This window comes from Arvicola amphibius, chromosome 8 (assembly GCF_903992535.2).
Source record: "Arvicola amphibius chromosome 8, mArvAmp1.2, whole genome shotgun sequence".
In the NCBI taxonomy this organism is placed as follows: domain Eukaryota; kingdom Metazoa; phylum Chordata; class Mammalia; order Rodentia; family Cricetidae; genus Arvicola; species Arvicola amphibius.
Window position 1 is genome coordinate 70,717,368 of NC_052054.1, and position 23,752 is coordinate 70,741,119.

The window sequence follows — 23,752 nt, forward strand, 5'->3', positions numbered from 1 at the left end:
GCAGAAGGGGCGGGGGGGGGGTGTCCAGGCGCAGCCCATGATCCCACATGAACATTAACACCCCACACCACCTCAGAGAGTGGAAGGACGAACCTAGGGCAGCAGACTGAGGGGCCTTGCGAGAGCTGCTAGACTCTGAAATTCCCACAGGGACTCTGGAGGCAGCAGCAGCCTGGCCTGCCCAGGGCCCCTCAGGGGTGAGAATGCAGGGGACAGAAGCTCTCCCTGGACCACAGCTATGGATCTCCCCACTGGGAGGCAAAGGTTCAAATGCAAAGTCAGCTTTATTCACACAGACACCCCACTGTCCCCCACCTGGGGTGCTCCCTGGAGCTCTGGATCACACATGCTGCCTTCGGTGTCTCAGCACCTCAGTGGGAGTGAAGAGGAAGTCCTCCCCGCACACCTGGCAGTGGTAGGGCCTCTGCAGGGCTGAGGTCTTCTGCGGTGGGGCAGGAGCAGCCTCCTCAGAGCCTGTGGAGGAAAAGGGTGGCTATGGGTCCCACCCGACCCTGATGCCTGGTGCCAGCATTTGGGGCACCCAGCCCCAGTCTCCCCTGTGGACTGGTACTGTGGCAGATGTGACGGCAGCATGCTGAGGCAGAGGTGGCTGTGCAACAAAGAAACCATGAGAGCCACTGAAGAGAAAAACAGAGGACAGGTAAAGGGAGGTCCAGGCTAGGGTCAGGGTATTGGGCTGCAGTATCCACAAGCCAGACACAGGCAGCAATACGTGATGGACAGTGGCTAAGGACATCATCTCAACACAGAGCCCTCATACCCCCTACATGCCCACCTCCTCCCCAGACTTGCCTGGATCATCCTTCGGGGCCTCGGGGCAGGTGTTCTCATGAGCCATACGCTCCAGGGGTGTGAACGGCATGTGCAGGCCGCAGTGCGGGCAGGTCCAGAAGGAGCGCAGACAGTCACTGTACAGGTCGGTGTCACTCTACAGCAGAGCGACGGCGTCAGGACCCCTGCCTCACCAGCTGGGAGCCCCGGACCCTTCAGGGCTAAAACCCATTCCGAAATCCAGCCTAAGAGGGACTGGGACAGTTGGTGCACCTGGAGCTTCTAACCACCCACCCCCAGAGCAGGAGGCTTCAGCAGGCAAGTGACCACACTCACCGTGAGGCAGTTATAGGTGAGAAAATCAGAGACAGCATAGCCCCCCTTGGTGGGATGGGGGGACAGGGTAGAGTTTCCAAAGAGACCAGGCAGATTAGGGGCGGCTGTGATGGTTTGGGGTCCCACATAGAGGTTCTGGGCTTCTAGGCCAGTGAGCCGTCGGAGGCTGTAGGGGACCTACAAAAGGAGACCAGAGACAGAGACGATGGGATGGGCGCCCCCCGAGTGAGCTCTGACTAAGGACCTCCTTGGACTTTGTGGGCATGGAACCACCAACCTAGGCTACTCACGACTTGCTTTCAAGGCCTTTGTGACCCCAGTGGGCTGTCCAACTACCCTCCCCAGGCTCTCCTCTGCTCCTTCCTGCTGATGGAACCATAGCCAACCCTGAGTTACCTTGCCCCTTCTGTAAGGTTCCCCTTTTTCCAACTGCCTAGGCCTGTCCTCACCCCCAGGAAGTCAGCCTGGAGTCAGCCCTCCCCGTGGACTCCCACAGGACAGGACCAGAAGCAGCTGTCTGTTCCCACCTAAGAGTGTGGTTTCAGTCCACCCACCCACGTCTTCCTTTCTGTCCTCACCAGGGACACCTGAGACCACACACTCCACTTGTCCTTAGCTCGCACCATGCATGCAGAAGGCACCTATCATTTGTTCAATGAATGGCTCAGGGTGGTGTCTAACAGCCTGGCCTCTGGAGCCAACTACTAGTTCCTCCCTTTAGCCCTGTGACCTCGGGTACCACTTAGCCTCTTTAAATTGAAAACCCTTAAATAAACTCCCACTAAGTGACAGCCCTCTGGCCACACAGCACCTTGGTTGCCATGAACTGCAGCAGCTCCCGGCTCAGAGCAGCTACCTCCTTGGGACTGACCGCTGGTGACTCCACCTCGTCCTCCTGCTCCAGCCTCTGTCGCTGGGCCTGGTGGGCCAGTTGCCGGTCCAAGGCACTTTCCCAGTGGGCGCGGAGCCGCAGGGATGTTGCTAGGAGCCGGACGGCACTCTCACTATCTGTGAGCTGCAGCTCCAACCAACCGTCAGCCACCAGGCGGGTACAGTCACCATTGGTGTCAACGGACCGGCTGAACAGCAGGAGGGACTGAAAGAGACAAGAGTCAGGATCCAGGAAACAGCAGTGCAGCTGGGTGCAGCTGGGGATGCCACTTCAGAGTGACCACCTGGCTATCTTCCTGCCTACCCATCGTTCACAACCCATGGATCTATTTGTTCTTTCAAGGCATGAACTCACCTGTTCTTTCCTGTCTACTCAGTATTAACCACCCAACAGCCTCCTGCAGCCTCCTCTGCATGCTCTGGTGCTGCAGACCCAATGAACAGCACAAAGCCGGCCCCACCACCAGCCAACATTCAACTTGGAGAGACAAAGACAAAATCAAAGAGTAGGATGTCCTGGGAGTCTAAGAGTCATGGAATCTTAGCGGGGAAGGGAGTGGATGCTATCAAAGGAAGCAGTATACTGATGACACCTGCTTTAATCCCAGTGCTTGGGAGGCTGAGGCAGGAGGATGGAAGCTAGAAAGAGCCCAGACACAGGCACGTGGGTCTCTGACACCAAGGCAGAACCAGAACCACCTGTGCAGTGTTCGGTGGTGATATTTTGGAAACAACCCCACAGGAAAGGCAGGACTGGCCATGGGTGGATGGGCTGGAGGCTGGTGATGGTACCAAAGGGCTCAGCGGGTGATGCCCATTTGAGATTCCGCATCCTAAACAAGCAGTAAAAGGGGAGCGGACTGGGGTTCCGACATCACCCCAAATGGCAAATGTCTCATTCCCACCATCCCTCCGGCCACCATGCCACCCTTTTCTCCATAGTACACAGGAGCCCTGGCTGCACTGTCTCCCATTGCACGTGAGCCCCATCTGGCTGGCACCCACAGCTTGAGGGAAAGTCCTCAGTGGAGGTCACGGGTCACAGCCTCCTGAAGGCCCTGCACAGTTTCTTTCTTGTCTCCAGAAACAAAACAAGAGGGGTCTGAATAGTGGGGACATCTAATTGACAGGGGGATCTGCTGGGGTAGCTCATGACCCTAGATTTGTGGTCACTACTCCCTCTGTGTGTGGCCCAGGTGGTGATGTGATCTCAGCTTCCTATGTGTGAAGTGAACGCCTAGACCATGGAGGTGATTGTGAGCAGGACTGGACTAGGCGTGGCTTCCCACAGCCACTACATCAAAACCTGTCCCTGTCTCCAGCTGTACACAGCAGCACACACCTGCCTTGGGGCCTTGGCCTCTGCCAAAGACACTCCTCTCAGAGTGTGACATGATCTCTTCAGGACTGCGGCCACTCAGCATGCCTCATCAGTTCCTACCACTCCCCATCTCTATTTTTCTTGGCGATTTAAAACACACACACACACACACACACACACACACACACACACAATTTCAAACAGCCCAGGCTGGCTTCAAACTCATGAGTGTCCTACTAGGGTTACAGGCATTTTCCTGCATTCCCATGTTCCCTTGAAGACATGACATAGGCTTCCCTGACCTGTGGGCCCAAGAGGGCAGAAGAGGGCCTGAGCCCTCAGTATGCCACTGGGTGCTGGGAATAGTGCTTAGCACAAGCAGACACTCAACAAGTTACCATGGCATAGAGTCACAAATAATGACCCACAGTCACAGCCCATGCCAGCAGCCAGCAAGGACAAAGGGCAGCTCCTCCAAGCAACATTCAACCCGAGTCAGGCAGTAGGCCTACCTGGAGGGCGGGGATGCGGACGCAATTCACAAGGTATGGTTTGTTGGTCTCCAGCAGGGAGACGAAGGCCAGGAGTTGGTGCTTGCAGTTCATTTGGTCCTTGCCATCTGAAAGGTGAAAGCAGCCAGCTCAGGTCCACCTGACTCCCCAGCTGCATACCCATGGCCACCCATCCTTCACTCAGAGCCTGACATCACACAGCACACAGACAGCACATCCACGGGCTAGGATGACTTTCGGGTTATTGTAAACACTCTGCCACAGTCTGTGAGCTCTGGGCTGCCTGACACTAAGGAACTGCTGTCCACCTGGATGAGGTCATCAGCACTGTCCTGACACAAACAGTCCTTGCTACTAAACAACATGAAGTTTGGCATGCACTTTCAAACGCTCTAGGTGGTATAGCTGCTTGCTGCCAAGCCTGCCAACCTGAGTTCTATTCCCAGGACACACATGGTAGAAGGAGAACTGGCTTCCAAAAACTCTACATGCATGTAGTAACATGTGTACCCTGAAACACACAAAGTAAAGAAATGCAAAAGCATTACTTGTAAAAATACAATGCTCCAACAACAACTAAAAAGAAAAAACAAACACGATGCAGGAAGGTAACAAGGGGAGGTGCACAGAAGAAACAAGGCTGATGGAAGGTGACAGTTGAGGCTGCCTGAGAGCGCCCAGGGCTCATCCCTACCCTGGAAATTTTCAAAATGAAAAAGAGAGAGAGAAGCTAAGGATGTAGCTGGGTAGGGCACTTGGCTCACTTATTTGAGGCTATGGGCTCAATATCTTATTGTGGACTATTTAACTATGCAAAAGTGTGCTGCATTGTTTATGCTGCGGAATATGACTAACTGTGTAAAGGTGTGTTACATTTGTTTATGCTGGGATGACTTTACCTGTGTACAGGTGTGTTACATTTGATTCTGATACATTGATGTAAGAATGTGTTACATTTTTTATGCTGCATTTAATTATGAAAAAAATGTGTTGCTGTTTCACCTTGCCTGCCTAAGGAACCTGATTCGTCTAATAAGAAGCTGAATGGCCAATAGCTAGGCAGAAGAGGAACAGATGGGACTGGTAGGCAGAGAAAATTAAATAGGAGAAGAAATCGAGGCTTGAGTAGAAAGAGAAAAGAGGAGGCGAGAACGAGGGAGAAAGAGAGGGATGTGCCCAGGGCCAGAGCCAGGCAGCTGCCAGTCAGCCAGCCAGAAACAGCAGGAAAGTAAGAAATACAGGAAGGAAGGAAGGAAGGAAGGAAGGGAGGGAGGGAGGGAGGGAGGAAGCAAGGAAGCAAGGAAGCAAGGAAAAGATAAAAGCCCCAAGGCAAAAAGTGGATAAAGAGAAACAAATTAAAATAAGAGCGAAGCTAAGGCTGAGCATTCATAACTAATGAAATGTCTCTGTCATGACTTGGGATCTGGCTGGTAGCTCAAAAGAAAAAGCCTGTTACAATATCTAGTACCACAAAACAACAAAAAGGAAGGCAGGAAGGAAGTGGAACTGGCAGAGGGGGCTGCAACCTGGTCATGGTGGTCAACGAAGCTGATTCTACCCTAGACCCTGCCACTCCTAAACCTTGTCACCCAAGGAGGGTGGGCTGGCTCCTGAGCTTGCAGTCAGGCTTTAGGGTGATGTGGGATTCCCCTCTGTATGCTGTGAATATGTTTTATTACCACTGGTTAATAAAGAATCTGCTTTGGGCCTGCACAAAGCAGAATAGAAGTAGGCAGGGGAAACTAAACTGAATGCTGAGAGAAAGAAGGCAGAGTCAAAGAGAAGCCATGTATCCTCCACCAGAGACAGACACACTAGATAGAACCTTGCTGGTAAGCCACAGCCACATGGCAATATACAGATTAATAGAAATGGGTTAACAAAAGATGTAAGAGCTAGCTAGCAATAAGCTTGAGTGATTGGCAAAGCAGTGATTTAAATAATACAGTTCTATGTGATTATTTCATGTCTGGACAGCCAGGAACAAACAAGCAACCTCCCCACACCATCAGGGGACACAGTGCCAGCCTGAGGTGGGCCCCTGGGGTTCTGCCTGCATGTCTGCACAAAAGCTGGGGAGCTTCCCTCCTTAGGACCAAGCTGAGGCTGTGGCAGACCGACCAGCACAGGGCCAACCATGTTGCCATCGGCTGGATTCAGGCAGCAGCACGGGTTCAGCACTGCATGCTGCCCACAGCTACCTAGCAAGGCTTCTCCTGAAGCTCCCCTCCCACACCACGGTACAGATGGTGTGTCAGGAGCCCTGGAGGACACCCGAGTGAGCAACCTGAGCTTGCCATGTCACCATCCCTCATGTGCCACCAGGGCCACTGTACCTTCACTCCCTTCACGGCCTGAGGTCTCCTGCCCCTGTGTGTGCAAGACCTCAGGGCTGTTGGCGAAGACACAGGTGGGATGCAGCACGGTGCCCTGCTTGGCCTGGGTATGAAAAATCTGAAGAGGCCAAAGACAAGTATTGGAACAGAGCCACAGACCTGCTCCACCCAGTGCCCAGTTCCCTTTTCTCCTCCCCTGGGACAAGGTCCCTCCTCTATGACTGTACTCAGACGCCTCCTCATGTATGAAGTCCTCCAGACCCCTGCATCAGCTGGGTCTGACCCACTCTTGCCCTCCTCCAGCCCTGCCCCCTCTGGCTAGCGTGCAGAGCAGCTAGCAGCCCAAGGAAAATGCCAAAGGTCCTTCTGTCACACAAGCTCTTGGAACACAGAGGTGCTCAGGAAATGTTAAGTGACGGACTCAGGACAGAAGGGAAAAGAAAGCACACCTGGTCCGAGTCCTTGCGGCCACTGTTGAATGCATCGGGCACAGCCAGCTGCGGGTAGAGACCCCGCCCCAGCACCAGCTTGAGTAAGGCCAGCTGGTCGCGTGTCAGGTCCTGGGCTGAGCTGGCTGCTGCCTGCAGCTGCTCCAGGTTGTGCCGAAGCTTGAATTTTACATCCTGTAGAGACAAGGATTGGTAGTGGCCCTGGTGCTAGCTCTGGGGATGGACACACACACACACACACACACACACACACACACACACACTGGAAGGTGCTATGCTAGGATGCACGGGTTGGAAGGGGCTATGGAAATCCTATGGGGTGAGAGCAAGGTAGACTCTTAATTCCTTGGGGGTGGCTGTTTCTCCTGTGTTATACCCCTTTATGCCCCTGACCAAGTACCTGGCTGTCCCACCTGAATGTCAACGCTGTCAGGCCTCTGGGAAGCAGAGCCCTCATTGTCCTCATCACTGGAGCAGCCATCTTCCTGCAGCCGCAGGACCTTGCGCCTCCGTCCTCCACCCTCCTCATGCTGCCGCTTCAGCTGGTGCAGGGCCCGGCGCTCTCTGCGCTGCTGCAGCCGACTGTAGCTGTCCCCTGGGGCCACTATCTTGGCCCCACTTAGCAACCCATGATCCTCCAACAGCTCCTGAGGACAGGAAGGGCACAGGGGCGTGGGCACAGTTAGTGGGCTCTGGGCTGACATAGGCTCATAGAGTCAGTGTTCTCCTACTGCAAAATGAGGGTGCCCCAGTTCCCCTGCAGAGCTGGATGGGAGTCTTTTGCCAAAGTCTTGAGTTCTGTGCCCTGGGAAGAGCTGTTACTAGTTAGCTTAGAACTGGTAACACATCCCAGAAACTGGGCAAGCACAGGTGGTTCACTGGGACACCTGGTTGGGCACGGGTGGTTTACTGGGACACCTGGTCAGGCACGGGTGGCTCACTGGGACACCTGGTCGGGCACAGGTAGTTCACAGTAGGGTCATGGCAGCTGCTCCCAGAGCTGCCTCCAGGCTCCTTGAGGTCTAGAGTGGGCCACACATCCTCTGACCCCAGAAGATTCCTCTCAGAGCCGAGTTGTACCTGAGAAACTGTCAGGAACACCAAATATCAAGCCAGACATGGCCATGCATACCTGTAATACCAGCACTCAAGAGGCTGAGGCAGAAGGATCATGACTTTAAGGCCAGTCAAGGCTACATAACAAAGCCCTATGAAGAAAAGTGGGACTGGAGTTTCTGCTCAGTAATAGAGTACTTACCTAGCATGAGCAAGACCCTGGGTTCAAGATTTAACACCACAAAAATACAAAAAGAAAAAAAAAAAAAGAGCCAGTCAGTGGTGGCACACACCCTCAATACCAGCACTTGGGAAGCAGAGGCAAGTGGATCTCTGTGATTTTGAGGCCAGGACAGCCAGGGCTGTTACATGGTGAAATCCTGCCTCGGGGGGAAAAAAATCCCATCAACCTGGACCTTATTACTCCAGAATTCAGTGGGAGACCTGAGTCTCCCTTCCCCAACACCCTGGCGACAGTTTCATCAACAGTCCTCAAAGGAGGCCGTCTCACGGGCCTGTTCCCCACTGTGTCCGAGAGCATGGATGCTGTGTGTGCACATGCGAGTGTGCCTATGTCCTGACACACACCACATCAGCCTCTCACAGTGCCGGGGAAACAAGGGTAGAACCACAGCTCCAAAAGCTGTGACATGGGGAGGGAATGACTGGGCCCAACATGGGGATCCTGGAAAGGTTTCTGAGCCCCAACTGGCACCCCTGCAGTCAGGGTCACAGACTTCCCCAGGAGCGCCTGTTACGTCTGCTCTACAGATGCCGCCGGACCACCGCAAATCCCAGTGTAACTGAGTTTCCTGCCAGCGATGGAGAGACAGAAGCCACATAGCCATGGGGTCCAAGTTCATGATGGAGAGCACTTGCTCTGTCTTTACTCATCTCCAGGGACCACAGGGACCCCTGTCCACACAGCCACCCACATGCCTGAGGCAGCCATCTAGTGAGCGATGGATATTTGCTCAGCGGGAGATTCGTGGAGGTTGCAAGATTGTCGCTACTTTAATGTTCCAGTTTCCAGGGAAGGTAAGGCCCCACCCAAGGGACAGCATGCCTGCAGCCTCACCCTCAGAATGTGGCAGCGCCAGGACGCGCTGCATGATGTTGGGCTCCAGACACACAGTCCCCAGTACTCAGCCTGAGCTGAAGGTGCTCCCTGGGGCCAAGGGTGGGACTCCCCATCAGGATGCCACACGCAGTGATCCGTGCACCTTCCCAAGGAACCCTCTTCAAGGTCCACATTTGTCCACCTTGCCCAGGATGCCCCCGTCCTGCTTGTCTGCTTGGACAGTGACATTGTGAGGCCTTGGTCACCAAGAGGAGTCTGGTCCTCACCTTGAACTGGCGCCGCAGGTTGGCCATCTCATACAGCCGATGTTCCTCCACACCCCGGCGGCGGCACCACTTGCGGGAGTTCCCACTCCGCTCAGACTTCACCTGGTTGAGGGGCAAACACTTCAGAGTCGGGGCTTGGTTAGCTTGAGGAGGGAGCCCCAGTACGGGAGGCCCTAAAATAAGGACAGGCTGGGAGCCTCTCTCAGGGACCCTGGTAGCCTCTCCCAGGACTTAACCTCAGCACTGTACCCCCACAGGAGCACCCAGACAGCATGCTGGGTTAGGTGCCCTGAGTCATGGCTCTGAACCGCCACTGATGAGACCTCAGGAATGGTGGGCAGGGTATACAACGTCCCCCAGCAAGGCTGGTTTTTTTTCCCCCAGACAGGCTTTGGCAATCCCAAGTTCCCCATTGATCCTGGGCTGGACCCTGACTGTCCCTTGGCCCCAGGACATGAATGGCATGGACAAGGAATTCCTTAGGTAGATCCAGGGCTCAGATACATGAGCTGTGTAGAATAACAGGCACCCAGCCCACCCAGGCCAGCCTCACCTGCACCCAGGCGTTGAAGACATTGAAGAGCGTGAAGGGGTCACCCTGGTCACTCTCCAGTGGCCGCCGGGCTGTGGCACAGTCCAGGCTGCTCTGGGCACTGCGGGTGAATGGTGACTGGACACTGAGGGCAGCAGCAATGGTCAGCACAGGCTCTGCCAGGCTGAACATGGAACCCAGGATCAACATCTTCCCTGTGGGTGGCAGGGGCAGAGCTAAGCCTCCCAGACCCTAGGAAAGCAACCTTTCTACTCTGGGGGGATTCTGGGGCCCTGACTGAACCTTCTTTCTCCTTGCTCACAAAGAGCCTCAGGACCCAGATGGACAGATTCAAACCCACAAGCTGAGATCTGTGATCATGTAACCTTGGGCAAGAGCCTCCATCATCCCATCCCTCTGCTGGAGGTGACCAATGTTTCTACCTCCTTAGGCCCATGGGGCTCTTTTGAGTGCTGGCCACAACTCTGAGCCACCTGTGTACTTCCACCAGCCTTCCCTGGCTTGTCCTTAGCTCTCTATGGCCACAACTCTCTCCCTGAGTGAGAACTGCACGTAGCCTATGGCCTGCCCTGTCTGCCCTGTCTGCTCTGGTGCCGACTGTGCCTATAGCAGAATAAAACTGACTGCCGTCTTCATTTAGCTCAAGGACAAAGAGGAGAAAGAAGTCAGAAGCAGAGGAAGAAATGGGGGGCTGAAAGGAAGGTGAAGGAGAGCAGGGAAAGCCACGGGGAGAAAAGTGATGGGCACGGAACTCGGTGTGGTGGGAGCACTGTAGAAACCCATGCCCGTAATCCAGGCCCATCAGGAGGAGTAGGGAATCCCTGGCTCTGGGACATGTGTAGAGCTCAGGCTCTGACCGCCTGCCCGAACAAATGCCTACTCAGCCTCACTGTCCTCCAATATCTGTCACTGGCCCCATGGAACGAGAGGCACTGAAGCAAGGCTGCAGCTAGGCTAGGCAGGGCCCGGGCCTGCACGAGGTCCCTATCGTTCACCTGTTTCGTGTCTGTGAAACAACAGTGGGCTTCTCGGGGCCGAGACCATCTGTGGATACTTAGAACCAGTTCACTGTGGGTCACCTGGGCCTCACGCCCTTGGCTCTGCGCAGGCTTGCTCTCCCCCAGGTATCAAGTGGGTCGTGGACTTTCACTTTAGGAGACAATGTGGAACACGAAGTCAAGCTCCATGGCTTCCCTGATGGCAGCTGTTCCACACCCTGGGGCACCATGTTGGTTCCCCAACTGAGCCTGCTTCCTCACCTATCCTAAAGAATATCAGAGGAGAGCCGGGCGGTGGTGGCGCACGCCTTTAATCCCAGCACTCGGGAGGCAGAGGCAGGCGGATCTCTGTGAGTTCGAGGCCAGCCTGGTCTACAAGAGCTAGTTCCAGGACAGGCTCTAAAAAAGCTGCAGAGAAACCCTGTCTCGAAAAACCAAAAAAAAAAAAAAAAAAAAAGAATATCAGAGGAAATGGGGGAAGAGCTGGGAGCTCCCCTGGCATGGCAAAAGCCCCAGGAACACCCTTTATCCCTCAGCTCTGATTCCTTTACTCTAGTGTGACTCCCCCTAGACAGACAACACGAGCCACCTGCTTAGGCACCTGAGGCCTCAGAGACCACAGCACCCAGCCTCTCAGGGCTGCTCTGCTGGGGATGTGAAAGTTCGCCTCGGCCACAGATTTGGGCAGTGGTGAGTGGGTGGCCCTGCTGAGGTGGCAAAAATATGGGCTGTGGTGAAAACAGAAGATGGTGAGTCAGGAGAACTGAGGGACTGGAATGACTCAGAATGCGCAAGAGGAAGAGATGCCTGCTTGACACATCCTGTGATAAAACAGGGCCGTCAGGACAGAGCAGGGTAGGCTGTACAGACGAGAGGGACCCGCCCCGGGATGAGGGCGGCAAAAAGCCTACCTTTCCAGCAGCGCTTGCTCAATTAGGCACCCCCAGCATGAGCACCTGCCACGGGTTAACTGCCCTAAGACAGCACATACTAACAAGCGTGTCACTGGTCAGACAGAGTTCATGAGCCTGATCCCTCAGGGCAAATGCCCCTTCTTGGTAACAGGTGCGAACAGGCTCGCTGTATCTGCTCCAGGTCACTGAAGACTTCAACAATGTGGAGCTGGAGGTAACACGGCTCCAGGGGGCCCCAGACCTAGCCCTTCTGACTCACCGGGCTTTCTGTTCACTTCCCGCCCCACAAACCAGTTCTCCTTAAACACTCCTTTCACCCAGCCTCTCAGTGACCCCAGGCCACTGTCCCTGCCTGCCATAGCCAGCTGGTGCCCTCCCAGGCAGTGCTGCTGTGTCCCCCTCCATGCATGACGTTGAAGCTCCATTAGGGTAGCTCTGTTGTCCCATCGGCTTCTACGGTACCATGGGGCTAACACTGTGGCAGGGACACCCCGGCTGCTGTGTCACGCCGGCCAGCAGGCCTCTAGTGGAATGACACTCGAAGGCTAACGGCTCCCAATGCCACAGTGCTGGGGTTTATGCATTTTTTTTTTTTTGTTTCTCTGCTACATACCTTTGAATTGTTTTAAACTACAAGGCAGGGATGGCTGGACTGAAAATGGAGGGGAAGGAAGGGGGCTGCAGAGCTATGGTCAGTACTTGCCAGTGCACACCCACCTGGACTGGACACTGTTTTCCTTTTCTTAGCCTTCTAAGGCCTCTCCTCCCTGTACCTCATCCCCACTCTTCCCCTACAAGCCACATAGGCTTCCTCCATCACACCCGAAGGTTCCCACCACAGGGCCTCTGCACATCTGTTCAACATGGCTGCCACTAGCCACATGTGGCTACTAAGCACTTGAGATGTGGCTTATCCAAACACGTGTGCCAGAATAAGAAATGCACATTGGATTTCCAAGATCTACACGCAGAAACAATATAAATACTGTGATAATTTTATACCAATTACATGTTGTAAGCATGTTTTGGGTGTGTTTAAGCAAAATGAATTATCGAAAATAGATTCTCCCATCTCCCTTTGTTGAGTCTGAGGTTACACGCGCTACTTCTAGCTGACGCTGGGAACGCACTGCCTTTTCCAACCACACTGCTCATACCCTCACCTCCACGTCTCCGCCCACCATCAGCTTCCCTTGAGTGACAGCGGGGCCTGACCATCCCAACACCTCCTGTCCGTCTCCTGCTGTCTCGGTCACACCTGTGCCATCAGGCCCCTGTGCACACTGCTCACTTTCCTAGTCTGTGTGTGTTGCATCCACTGCGCCCGCATGAATGAGCTGCTGGGAATGAGTGCCCGGAGAAGGCCTGTACTTCCTATGGGTCACTGAAAGGAGCAGATCCGTGAGCTCTGCTGGAGGGATCCTTACCAATCACAACATCTACAGGCAGCTGGGCCAACAGAGACCCAATGGGGGTGAGGGCCTCTGAGCTGTCCAGCGCCCCCTGGTCTCGGAGATACAGGATAGCGGTTTCCAGGCTGGCAGGTGGAGGGGGCTCAATGAAGGGGAAGGTCCGTGGATCCCCCACACTCATACTCTTCATCTGAAATGAGAAGCAAATATCCTTGGGGGACCCAGGAGCCACTGTGGCACAGGGACTACAGGGTGTCAAACTCATCAGACTCCAGAATGTCTAATGCTGAGGCCTATCTCCCTTACAAATCTACACGGAAGGAACTGCAACCCTCAGCCCTTGAGAGCGAGCAACTGACTCCAGTGAGCGTGTGACTGCACTGAGCCTATCTGAAAACGTCCCTGGGACAAGGCACCCCCAGCTGGAGCACCCTCCACACCCTCCAGGGGAGGGAAGCTGGGTTACTAGGCTGCCCGGACTGCTCCTCAGCTGGGCAGGTCGCCTCTGAGGGGACAGTGACACACCTGTGGCGGTGTGGGCAAATGTAACCAAACATCCCATCACCAGGCACATCCTGGTGTACAAGCCGAGCACCTCTCTGGAACGCGGACAAAAGGCCGTGTGACAAGGGTTGGAGCACCTGCCAGGATCATCTGGGTCTTGGAGATTCTGCCGTCCACCTAGTCACCTACCAGCCCCCCCCCCCCCCCCCCCCGTTTCCCAGTGCTGTCAAGAGGAACATCTAATGAGTAAAGCACGACAGTGCATCCAATACTCAAGAGACTGAGCAGCAGGGTTCTGAGTTCAAGGCCAGCCTATACAGAGAGTGAGAGCCTGCCTCAAACACACACACACACTAAAAAACTGAAATTTAAAAAGTAACCAAAAGTGAGGAGTGTGGCTTTTTGCTTTAGATTTCCCATAGTGCTTTTGAGGTTGTGTTTTGACTTTGAGACAGGGTCTCCTTGTATAGCCTCCTAATCCAGCCTCCTGGTAAGCCACTGTCACTTTAGCTGGCAGGCGGATAAGTCACCAGTGGGTCAAGGGATCTGAGTTGTATCACAATCAAAATCCCTTTAAAACCTGAGTCAGAATAGAGGATGCCAAAGTGTACGCCAGTAGGAAGGGCACTGGCTTGTGCCACTTCCTGACACACCCGGGCAGCATGGTAACCAAGGCAGACACGTGCGGCTGCGTCACTTGCTCTCTTTCCTCTTTTTCGTCCACTCTTCAACAGTGAGCCCAGGGCCTCACACGGGCTAGACTGTGTTCTATGTCTGGGCTCGAGGGCCAGCTCTCTCCACGTTTCATTTCACGACAGGAACTTACATCTTAAATCAGCCTGGCTTGAACTCACTATGTAGCCTAAGATGAACCTGACCCTCTTCCGCCTCCACCTCCAGAGTGCTGGGGGACAGGTGCAGCCCCCATGCTGGGTCTACTCGTGCCAGGCAGGTGCTGTCCAGCTGAGCTGCAGCCTCGGTCCTGCTGCAACTCTGCACCCTCCTGCTCAGCGTCCTCTGTGCTGGGGCGCAGGCGCACAGAGACTCTGTTTCCCGGCCTTCTAGAGTGACTGACAGGTGACTGAGCAGTGCTGGATTTTGTTGCTGTTGTTTTAGTTTTGGTTTTTCAGCACAGATTCTCACTATGTAGCCCTGGCTATACTGGAACTCACTTTGTAGACCAGGCTGACCTCAAACTCACAGAGATCTGCTGGGATTAAAGGTGTGTGTGGCCACACCCAGCTCTTCTAGGCTGGCCTTTAAATTGCAGCTGTCCTCTTGCCTTTGCCTCCCGAATGCTGGAATGACAGGCCCCACTCATCTTCACCTTTCACGGGAGAGGAGCCTGGAGTGAGAACAGCCAGGCATCGGATCTTGATACAAAACCTAGCACTGGGCTGGGTGGTGGTGGCACAGGCCTTTAATCCCAGTACTTGGGAAGCAGAGGCAGGCGGATCTCTGTGAGTAAAGGCCAGCCTGGTCTAAGTACTGAGTTCTAGGACAGCCAGGGTTACAGAATAGAGAAACCTTGCCTCAAGCCACACCCCCCACTAAGGAAAAAAAAGAAAAGAAAAAGAAAGAAAGGAAGGAAGGGAAAGAAAGGAAGGAAGGAAGGAAGGAAGGAAGGAAGGAAGAAAGAAAGAAAGAAAGAAAGAAAGAAAGAAAGAAAGAAAGAAAGAAAGAAAGAGAGAAAGAAAGAAAAGCCCAGGCTACACAGCAAATTCCAGACCAGCCTGGAGTACAGAGATTCATCAAGAGAGCAAAAATAAGAGAGGTCTGCTAGCCATCCCATAAGGGTCCCTGTCCAGAAACTAAGCCAAAGCTACCCTACGAAACAAAGGTCGTGAGTTAAAAAGTGCTGTCAAAAGCCACTCTGCACTGAGTTCTGCTTCCAGTCAAAGCCCTATCTATGCCCTTGGATCTGAGGAGCAATTTTCCAACCCGAGTGTGGTCTCCCAGAGGATGGATATTCCTGACTGGGTCAAAACCCTCCCAAATCCTCCCTGGCAGTCAAGGTCAGGAGGCCTCACCTGAAGCACCAGTGCATCCAGAGCCACCCTGCGAATTTCCGGGACTGGGTATGGAGCAAAGGCATCGTAGTCAGACTCGGCATAGAGGCGGTAGCAGACACCTGGGCCTGTGCGGCCCGCTCGGCCCTTGCGCTGCTCAGCGCTGGCCTGGCTGATCCAGAATTCCTGCAGCCGCTGCAGTTTGGCCTGAGGGTCGTAGCTCATCTCCTTCACCTTTCCTGGGTGAAGAGAAGGTAACAGTGGTGCTAAGGAGGACACTTGAGTGTGCACAACAGCACAGAGAAGTGCTAGACATCCGCTCAACTCCACACATGCCACCCCACCACAGGCCTGAGAGAATATTCTGTTCACTTATGCGTTCATTTCCTCGTCTATGCCCTGCCAGCGGGTGGACAGAGTGTGCCTGGCATACACCGATCCCTAGCCTTTCAAGAGGTGGGACTGAAGGAAGCGCTTCGGGTCACTGTGATGTGAAGGGATTTGCTTCCTGGCCCCGAGCAAGCTGTCTTGCTGTGTCTATCACAGGCACAAAGTAGCAGGATCACCAGACCATCGACAGAAGCCATGAGCCAGGGCACATCTCTGCAGAAGCCATGAGGCAGGGTCTGTTAGGTAGAAGGGTGGCTAACACACATGCCCCTTTTTACCTTTTCTCTCTGATCTTTGCTCCTCCAGATGGTCATCATCCCACACACCCTGATTAAGTAAGCACCTACTATGCACAGGCACAAGCACCCTCACAGGTTCTGGGGAGACAGTCACAAGCAAACAAAAGCCCTGGTCTCTGCACACAGTGTCCACTGATTTTCCCACATTCTACTGCCTCAAAATCAAGAACATACCATGTCTAAACTGACAACATTTAAATAATATCTTCATGGCACATGATATTATGGGATGTTTTACCTACCATGCCACCACCAACTGCTAAGGCTCCTGGGCATTCACAGTGCACCAGGTGCCCACACACCCAGGAGAACCAACTCACTCCTCCTTACAACTTAAGAAAAGAGTCGTTACAGAAGGGTCAACACTAAGAACACACTGGCCAGCTCTGTCGTATCTTAGCAACTATGCCAGACTGACTTTCCAGTGACGTCCCAGTGGGAGCACATATATAAACAGAGTCACAGGTTTAAAACAGAGTTCTGGTCCCCACAACAATGGAAGAAGGGGAGATTACTAGGTGTGAATGCTTGTGCAAGCCATGAAACAAGAGGAGAGAGACAGATCTCATCAGGGAGATCTGCAAGTACAAAGGCCCTGGGGCAGACAGATGTGAGCTTGGAATGTCCATGGGACACTGAGGTGTTGCCTGGGCCCCACATCTCAACACCACCTCCGCCCTGCAGTGGTCTGGGGCTCTGTGGCCACATCTGTTCCTCTCTCACTATGCCTACGTTTCTCCCGGGCTCTCATGGTGGTGGTAGTACATGGGCACTGAGCGTTGTCCTTACCAGAATCCACCACAAAGCGGATCCCGTCGATGGTGACCGAGGTCTCAGCAATGTTGGTAGACAGGATGCACTTCCGTACTCCAGCTGGAGCCACGTCAAACACCTGGGGCAAGGGAGGAACTAAGTCAGCCCTGATGGACCTGCTTGCTCAATGGCCTTCTGGGTATTCCAAGAATACTTCACCCCAGCCTAAAACAGCCTCAGCACCCTCCCTGGTACCCACCCTCTACACTTCTCCTGAGCCATCCGAGGCCTCCCTCCCTCAGCTCCCCAGACCCTGAACATCTTAAACTTTCCTTCTCCATCCCCAAGCCCTGGCCCTCTCCTTTAGTCCAAGCCCCTCCATCTCCACCCTCAGCGCACAGAGCTGCTCTCTGGCCTCCAATCAAACACACTCTAGCCAACCCCACCCCACACACACATTGTTCAGAACTTTCCTATGGCTGCCCAGTGTACTTGTGACAAAGTCTGGGCACCATACTGAGTCTTCAAGGGCCTGGTGGTCCAGTCCCCCACACACCTGTCAGTCCCATCTCTCCTGACTTCATCGGGCTGTCACCCAAGTCCTTCTTGCAGAAGCCCTTCTCTTGGTGTTAGGCATAACGGCTAAGAGCAACAGCCGTGGCCACATCCAGCCTGCCACATATCTTTGTAAATACAATTTCCCTGGAACTCAATGAGAGAGCCTATGGCCTATAAAACTGAAAGCAAAACCCTCTGGCCTTTGATAGAAAATCTGCTGAGTCCTGGTTAAGATCTCCAGAGCCAAATATCCTGGATTTACAGGCTGCTCAGCCATTTGATGGCTGTAACCCCATACAAACCCACTGACCTGGGGCTGAGGATATAGCCAGTGCTATGCGTAGCCACACTTGGTTCCTGGCCTAGAGATTCCCACCAGCCCTGCCTTGCAGGCTACATGTAGTACCTTGTCCTGGTCGGCCACAGAGAGAGCACTGTGCAGAGGCAGCACCACCCAGCGCTGGGTGAGGCTGGCATAGGCCTGGGCAGCATCCAGCACTGTGCTGATCTCTGCCATGCCGCTGAGGAAAACAAGGAGGTCCCCCCTCTCCTCAGGGGGATACTTATTGTCGATGGCCTCCAGCACTCTCAAGAAAGGCCGTGGGTCCAGCTTCTCTGACTTGGATGCTGTCTGCTCTGCCTCCTGCGGCTGGTACACTACCTATGAGAGTCAGGACAGGAATATGCAATCATTCTAGAGCAGCAACGGGGAAGGGACCACGGGCTCACAGGGGGACACAGCACAAGTGGTAGGCAGGTGGCACACTCCAGGTGGGTAACTTTTGTAGGAGACGGTGAGATCAAAGAGCAGCAAGGTGATGAGACAGCTTCTGGGTGCTGACCACAAAGGTGTATTAACTGAACAGCACATATGCTCTTACAGAACCATATCCTGAACAAGAGAAGAGAAAGAGTTGAGCCTGTGAGGACCCCACCTAGCACATGTTAGGAAGCATCCTCAGTGGCATGCAGATCCACGACCCCCCAGCAACAAAGAAGTCCTGCCCAAAGGCTTGACTATGCAATGGCAACATCTGCACTGTGCCAACAGGGGGAAGGGAACACCTCTGACACATACATGGAGGGAGGGATGCAGTTAAAGGTTCTATGATGACAGTCCCTGCTGTGAGAAAGAAAGGAGGAACCTGAGCGCCTGAGGGACCACACGGAGCAGAGCACTCTTCCCCCTGGAAGGGCTGGATGTCCTACAAGAAAACATATGCTTCTCCCATAGCAGGTTGGAGCGCTTGGGGACCAGATGCTTTAACAAGGGGGGCTGTCGGCTACAGAGATGGGACAGGGTAGTGGAAAGCAGAGGCAGGGAAGTCAGGGCTCACCGTGATGGGGAAGAGTCTCCCAGGCACCTGCACCACCGGAGCATGGCTGAAGTAGCTGGAGAAGAGAGAGATGTTGATGGTGGCCGACATGAGAATGACCTTGAGGTCCCGCCGCCTGGGCAGCAGGCCACGCAGGACACCCAGCAAGAAGTCATTGTGCAGGTGCCGCTCATGGACCTCGTCCACGATCAGGACCTGGTACTGGGGCAGGGTGGGCTCCCGCTGGATCTGGCGTAGGAGCAGCCCCACCGTCAGGAACACGATCTTGGTGGCTGCCGAGCGTGTGCTTTCAAAGCGGATCTGGTAGCCAACCTGGGGTGGGAGGGAGGAGAGTGTGAGGTCAGGAGAGACACAACAGAGAGTTAGGGCACCAGAGCTCCTCCCTGCTCCACATGGCCGTCTATGGGTCAGACTCGAATCCTGTGGGCTTGGGGTGGAATGACAGTTCTGCTATGAGGCCACTGACCTAGGCACACAAGGGCACCCTAGAGACCAGATTTCCTCCCCCTGGATGCAGGAGACTGTGTGTGGTTATGCTTGTGCAGTGTGTGGTGCACTTCCTGATAATGGAGAGTTACAGGCTAGGGAGGCAGCCCAGAGACAGAGCATTCATGCTTGGCATGAATGAGACCCTAGTTCAACCCCCAGCACTCCCACAAAAAAGGCAAAACAAAACCCCAACTGTCTTTAATCAGAATTTTCTAATGGCTGCAAGGAAATAAGATGCTTCCATCTGTCTGGCTATTAAGGTGCTAGACTAGATAATGAACGCTAGCGCCTCTGTCATTTGGACGCTGTACAAATTGGGCTGAAGTTAGAAGATCTCTGGGTCACTGTCTAAGTGATAACTTTAATGTACATTGCCATGAGGACTATCAAATCATTCCCAGGTGTCTCAAGGGAAATCCTGGGACCCTGCTGTGTCGCTCACCTGGGAGCCATACTGACTGAGGCTCTCGAAGCCAACCCGCTTGGCCAGTGAGATGCAGGCAATTCTCCGAGGCTGAGTGCATGCCACATGGCTGAAGCCAGCAGCTAGTAAGTACTGGGGGACCTGAGTAGATTTGCCACAGCCCGTGTCACCGGCCACCACCACCACCTGGTTTTCCTTGAGTGTCTGCAGGATGCGGTTCCCATATTGGGCAATGGGAAGAGCTGCCCGCTCACGCTGCAGTTTGGCAAGCCGCCCAAAAGCCTGCTTCTGCACGAAGTCCAGGTAGTGAAGCAGTGCCCGACGGAACTCAGATACTCTCTCGGAGGGCAGCAACCTGCCCGACCCCTGACAACGCCGAGTGTCTGGGCCAAGGATGGAGAGGTTGATGCGGTAGCGTGGGTCATAAGTGTGAGGTAGATCAGCTAGAGCAGGGATGCCATGTGTGGGACGGCCAGGGTCCTTCTCCTCCTTCCTGGAGGCCTTGAGGTGCTGGAATCTCTGCAGCCGTTCAAAGAAAGACCAGAACTTCTGGCATTCCTCAGAACCACGACGGATGTAATCCTCATCACAGAAGAATATGTCTTCCAAGAGGCGGCGAGTCTCGGGACAGTTCCAGTCCCATTTCTCCAGGGCTTCTTCCCTGGGAGCTCGATGGTGGTGTCGGTCCCGGTGATCCCTCTCGTCCCTTGTCCTGGGAGGAGGCATGGTCCCTATCACAGTGCTGTCACAAGTAGACTCTGTTCTGCTCACTTAGACCAAGTAGTCTCAGCTAAACCCCATGTTCCATCTCCAGCAAGCAGGAACTGCTTCTCCTCAAAAAGTAAACTCCCTTTACGGGAGCAAAGTGGATGGAAGGGTGGGTAGCCAAGGGCCTGGAGGAGCTGGGGACACACAAGGCACCTTATGACTTCTGCAATGATCTCTGAAGGGGACAAGGATTCATCTTGGACTTCCAGGTTCTAGATGCTTAGTGAAGAAAAGAGAAGACATCCATTCACTTTTAGAACATCAACTAAATGCTGGGCAGTGATGGCGCACGCCTTTAATCCTAGCACTCGGGAGGCAGAGGCAGATGGATCTTGTGAGTCCTACACCAGCCTTGTCTACAGAGCTAGTTCCAGGATAGCCAGGACTGTTACATAGAAGTCCTGTCTTGAAAAATTAAGAAAAAGAAAAGAACATCAATTAAAAGCCTGCTATTCTTAAAGCACTGGACTAAGAAGGAGAGGCTATGAATGCTACTACATGTAGGGCACATGGTCAATCAATAAGGAAATCTTCTAAGAAGGAAAAACAGAAATAATGAAAATAGGGAACAGGCTTTTTATCTGGTATCTGTTGGGCTTCACAACACTGAATGAAGCCCTTCAAAATTGAATTTCTTGAACTGAAACTGAATTTGAAATTGAAAGTACATGTCTATAGTGCTAGGGATTGGTTTTGCCTGCCTGGCACAATGACATCTTTTGTCTGGTAAGTTTTCACCTTCCTTCACAGAACAGCCCCATCACATCTACACGGCTCTGGTGGGTTGGGCAAATCACAAAGGCCTGGCCAGCCATTGTACTTTCTCCCCCTTTAGTCAGTGATTGGTCAGAATGGGCATGTGACTCTTTCAGGTCCCTGCTCTGGAATTTACACTTGGTTGCTAAGAGAAAGAACCTCTCCTTTTTCAGTCTGTTCTACCTAGACAATTTGGGTTATACCTGAACCCATTCAGAGTAGCTCAGGGCGTCAGTCTTTCCCAGACATGTACCTTAGACAATAACCTACATATAGACACAATGGGCGCACACGATGGCCACTGTAAGAGGGACAGGCGATACCTGGTAACACTAGTGTTCAAGGGTTAGCTCCTGTCAGCCCTCCACTTCTTGCCTAGGTAAGAAAATGCCTTTTCTTTCCCTGCAGGGCTGAGATGGGATCCAAAGCCTCACACATACTAGGCAAATGTTCTACTACTGAGTTACACCACCATCCCACAAAATGCCATTTTGTTTAAAGTCGGGATCTTGTTTTCTCTCAGTGGGAAAAAATATCATAGTGAAGCTATATGGCTGTCTGTGCAATTGCCCTGGAACTCGCCCTGGAGATGTAAGCAGCCCTGGCTGTCCTGGAACTAGCTTTGTAGACCAGGTTGGTCTCTAACTCACGGAGATCGCCTGCCTCTGCCTCGCGAGTGCTGCGGTTAAAGCCACCATGCCCGGCTCATTCTTCCTTCTTAAAAGGATTTCTCAGACCAGTGAGATGACTCAGTGGGTAAAGGCATTTGCCAACAAGTCTGGAACCTGAGTTTGAGTCTTGGAATCATATGGAATAAAAAAGCTCTATCTCTCTCCCACACAAACACAAATAATTAAAAAAAAAAGACAGTGAAAAGGAGAGGATTCCTTTTAGGCAACGAACTACCTACACACGCTAGGCCCAACATCAGCATGCAGTGCCTACCAAGGAGTCTATTTTTCAAGCACTCAGTCATTGGATTTGGGTTTTGTTTGACATAGGGGTCCATGTAGCCCAGGCTGACCTTGAACTCTCTATACAAGTAAGGATGACTTTGAATTCATCCTGTCTCCATCATCCAAGTACTGGGATTGCAGATAAGCACCATCGTGCCTAACTCTCATTCATTAACTTCAAAAAGGATATGGCTTCTGGATACAAACTTGCCATTTTAGGCCAGATTGGAATAAAACTCAGCCTCCAAAGTGACAGGATTACAGGTGTGCACTGGCACACCTGGCCTTTAGGGTTTAGATCTTCCATTTTCTTTATAAATTGGGCTCTAACCATCTCTTGATTCTTTCTCTCGCTCTCCATGGTCAGACGGCAGTCTTTCCCAGTCCGTCTTACTTCTTTTTCCTACCAGTACTAAGGTTACATGAGCAACCCACGCCCTCCAACTCAAGGCTTCACTCTTGCCCAGCAAGTGGCTACATAGTTTACTGAACCATCTTCCCAATCTATTTTTTTCCTCTCTCTTTTGCCTGTAACCCACTCTCTTACTCAGACCTCCATTTGACTTTCTCCACCTTCTTCATTTTGTTTCAGTTTTCTTTTTTCGTAAGCTTTATTTATTTTTGTAGGCAAGAATCTTCCTATGTAGTATGGGTTTGCCTTTAACTCACAATTCTCCTGCTTCAGCCTCCCGTGCTCAGATACCACTCTTGATTCCTGACCCTCCATTTATGTGTTCAGTGCTCCACTTGACACTTTAATCTTCCAATGGTCTATTTTGTGTGTGTAGGCTCAATCATGTATGTAGACACATATTTCACTTTCTCACATTAAGAAAACACCATTTCCACTCTATTTTACTTTCTTTTTTCTTGTTGGTTTTCCGAGACAAGGTTTCTCTGTGTAGCTTTGGAGCCTGCCCTGGAACTCGCTCTGTAGACCGGGCTGGCCTCGAACTCACAGAGATCCGCCTAACTCTGCCTCCCGAGTGCTGCGACTAAAGGAGTGCAGCACCACCGCCCGGCCCCACTCTATTTTACTAGGATAAATAAGCAGCAGGAGAAATGTGAATTTGGGGTGCATTTCTTCCTTTTCGTCATTTTTCAGAATGACTCTCTAACTTGGGAGGGTTGTTCAAACTCCGTTTTCTCCTAAGTATGGTTCTCATCACCACCCAGTCGTTCCTCCCAATCTGTCCCCGGCGCCCTTCAGAGCCGCTCTCGGAGGCACCCCATCACCCTGGGCCCCTTTTCCTCTCCAGTTCCTGGACTCTTGGTCTATCTGTGCCCCAGCTCCTCTCAGTTCCGGGCCTCTCAGTTATCCAGCTTCTCACTCAGGATCGGGCACCGTCAGAGCTCCCTGGGCCCCAGCTTCCTGGCATATTCCTTCATTTATACCGGGGGTCTCTTAGATCGACTCGCTCGGAACCAGCCCTAAACAAGTCCCGCACAAAGCACCGCCGCCACGCAGTCGCCCCGCGCGCATGCCCCGCCCCTTACCTCAAAAACAGCGGCGGACGCCTCAACTTCCGGTCCCGAGTGGTGTGCGCCTGCGCAGACCGCTACAGCGCGAGCTTACCCTCTGAACAAAGGAG

The 23,752-nt window shown here is 53.1% G+C and overlaps 1 protein-coding gene across 4 annotated transcripts; it reads right to left on the minus strand.

Moving 5' to 3' along the window:
• Positions 1–265: 265 nt before the first annotated feature.
• Dhx34 (DExH-box helicase 34) lies at positions 266–23,736 on the minus strand. Of its 4 annotated transcripts, none has more exons than XM_038340330.1 (17): positions 23,658–23,736; positions 19,699–20,667; positions 18,768–19,079; positions 17,837–18,091; positions 16,909–17,011; positions 15,452–15,669; positions 12,933–13,107; positions 9,594–9,787; positions 9,041–9,142; positions 7,051–7,284; positions 6,638–6,811; positions 6,189–6,306; positions 3,853–3,959; positions 1,940–2,224; positions 1,129–1,305; positions 814–949; positions 266–474 (listed from the first exon to the last, which is right to left on the minus strand). In XM_038340330.1, exons 2-17 carry the CDS (start codon positions 20,404–20,406, stop codon positions 341–343), a joined length of 3,432 nt encoding a protein of 1,143 aa, XP_038196258.1. In that variant the 5' UTR covers positions 20,407–20,667; positions 23,658–23,736; the 3' UTR covers positions 266–340. The 4 variants fall into 4 exon arrangements, with proteins under 4 accessions (XP_038196258.1, XP_038196260.1, XP_038196259.1 ...); XM_038340332.1 differs by lacking the exon at positions 23,658–23,736 and adding an exon at positions 23,556–23,645; XM_038340331.1 differs by lacking the exon at positions 23,658–23,736 and adding an exon at positions 23,492–23,544.
• Between the last annotated feature and the right edge of the window lie 16 nt (positions 23,737–23,752).

Coding starts and splice junctions, on each gene's coding strand:
- Dhx34 (XM_038340330.1), bottom strand. CDS start 20,406: ATGCCTCCTCCCAGGACAAGGGACGAGAGGGATCACCGGGACCGACAC. Junction 15,670..16,908: donor CCGCTTTGTGGTGGATTCTG/GTAAGGACAACG, acceptor CTCTTCACCCAG/GAAAGGTGAAGGAGATGAGC. Junction 9,788..12,932: donor GCCTGTAGATGTTGTGATTG/GTAAGGATCCCT, acceptor TGCCACCCACAG/GGAAGATGTTGATCCTGGGT.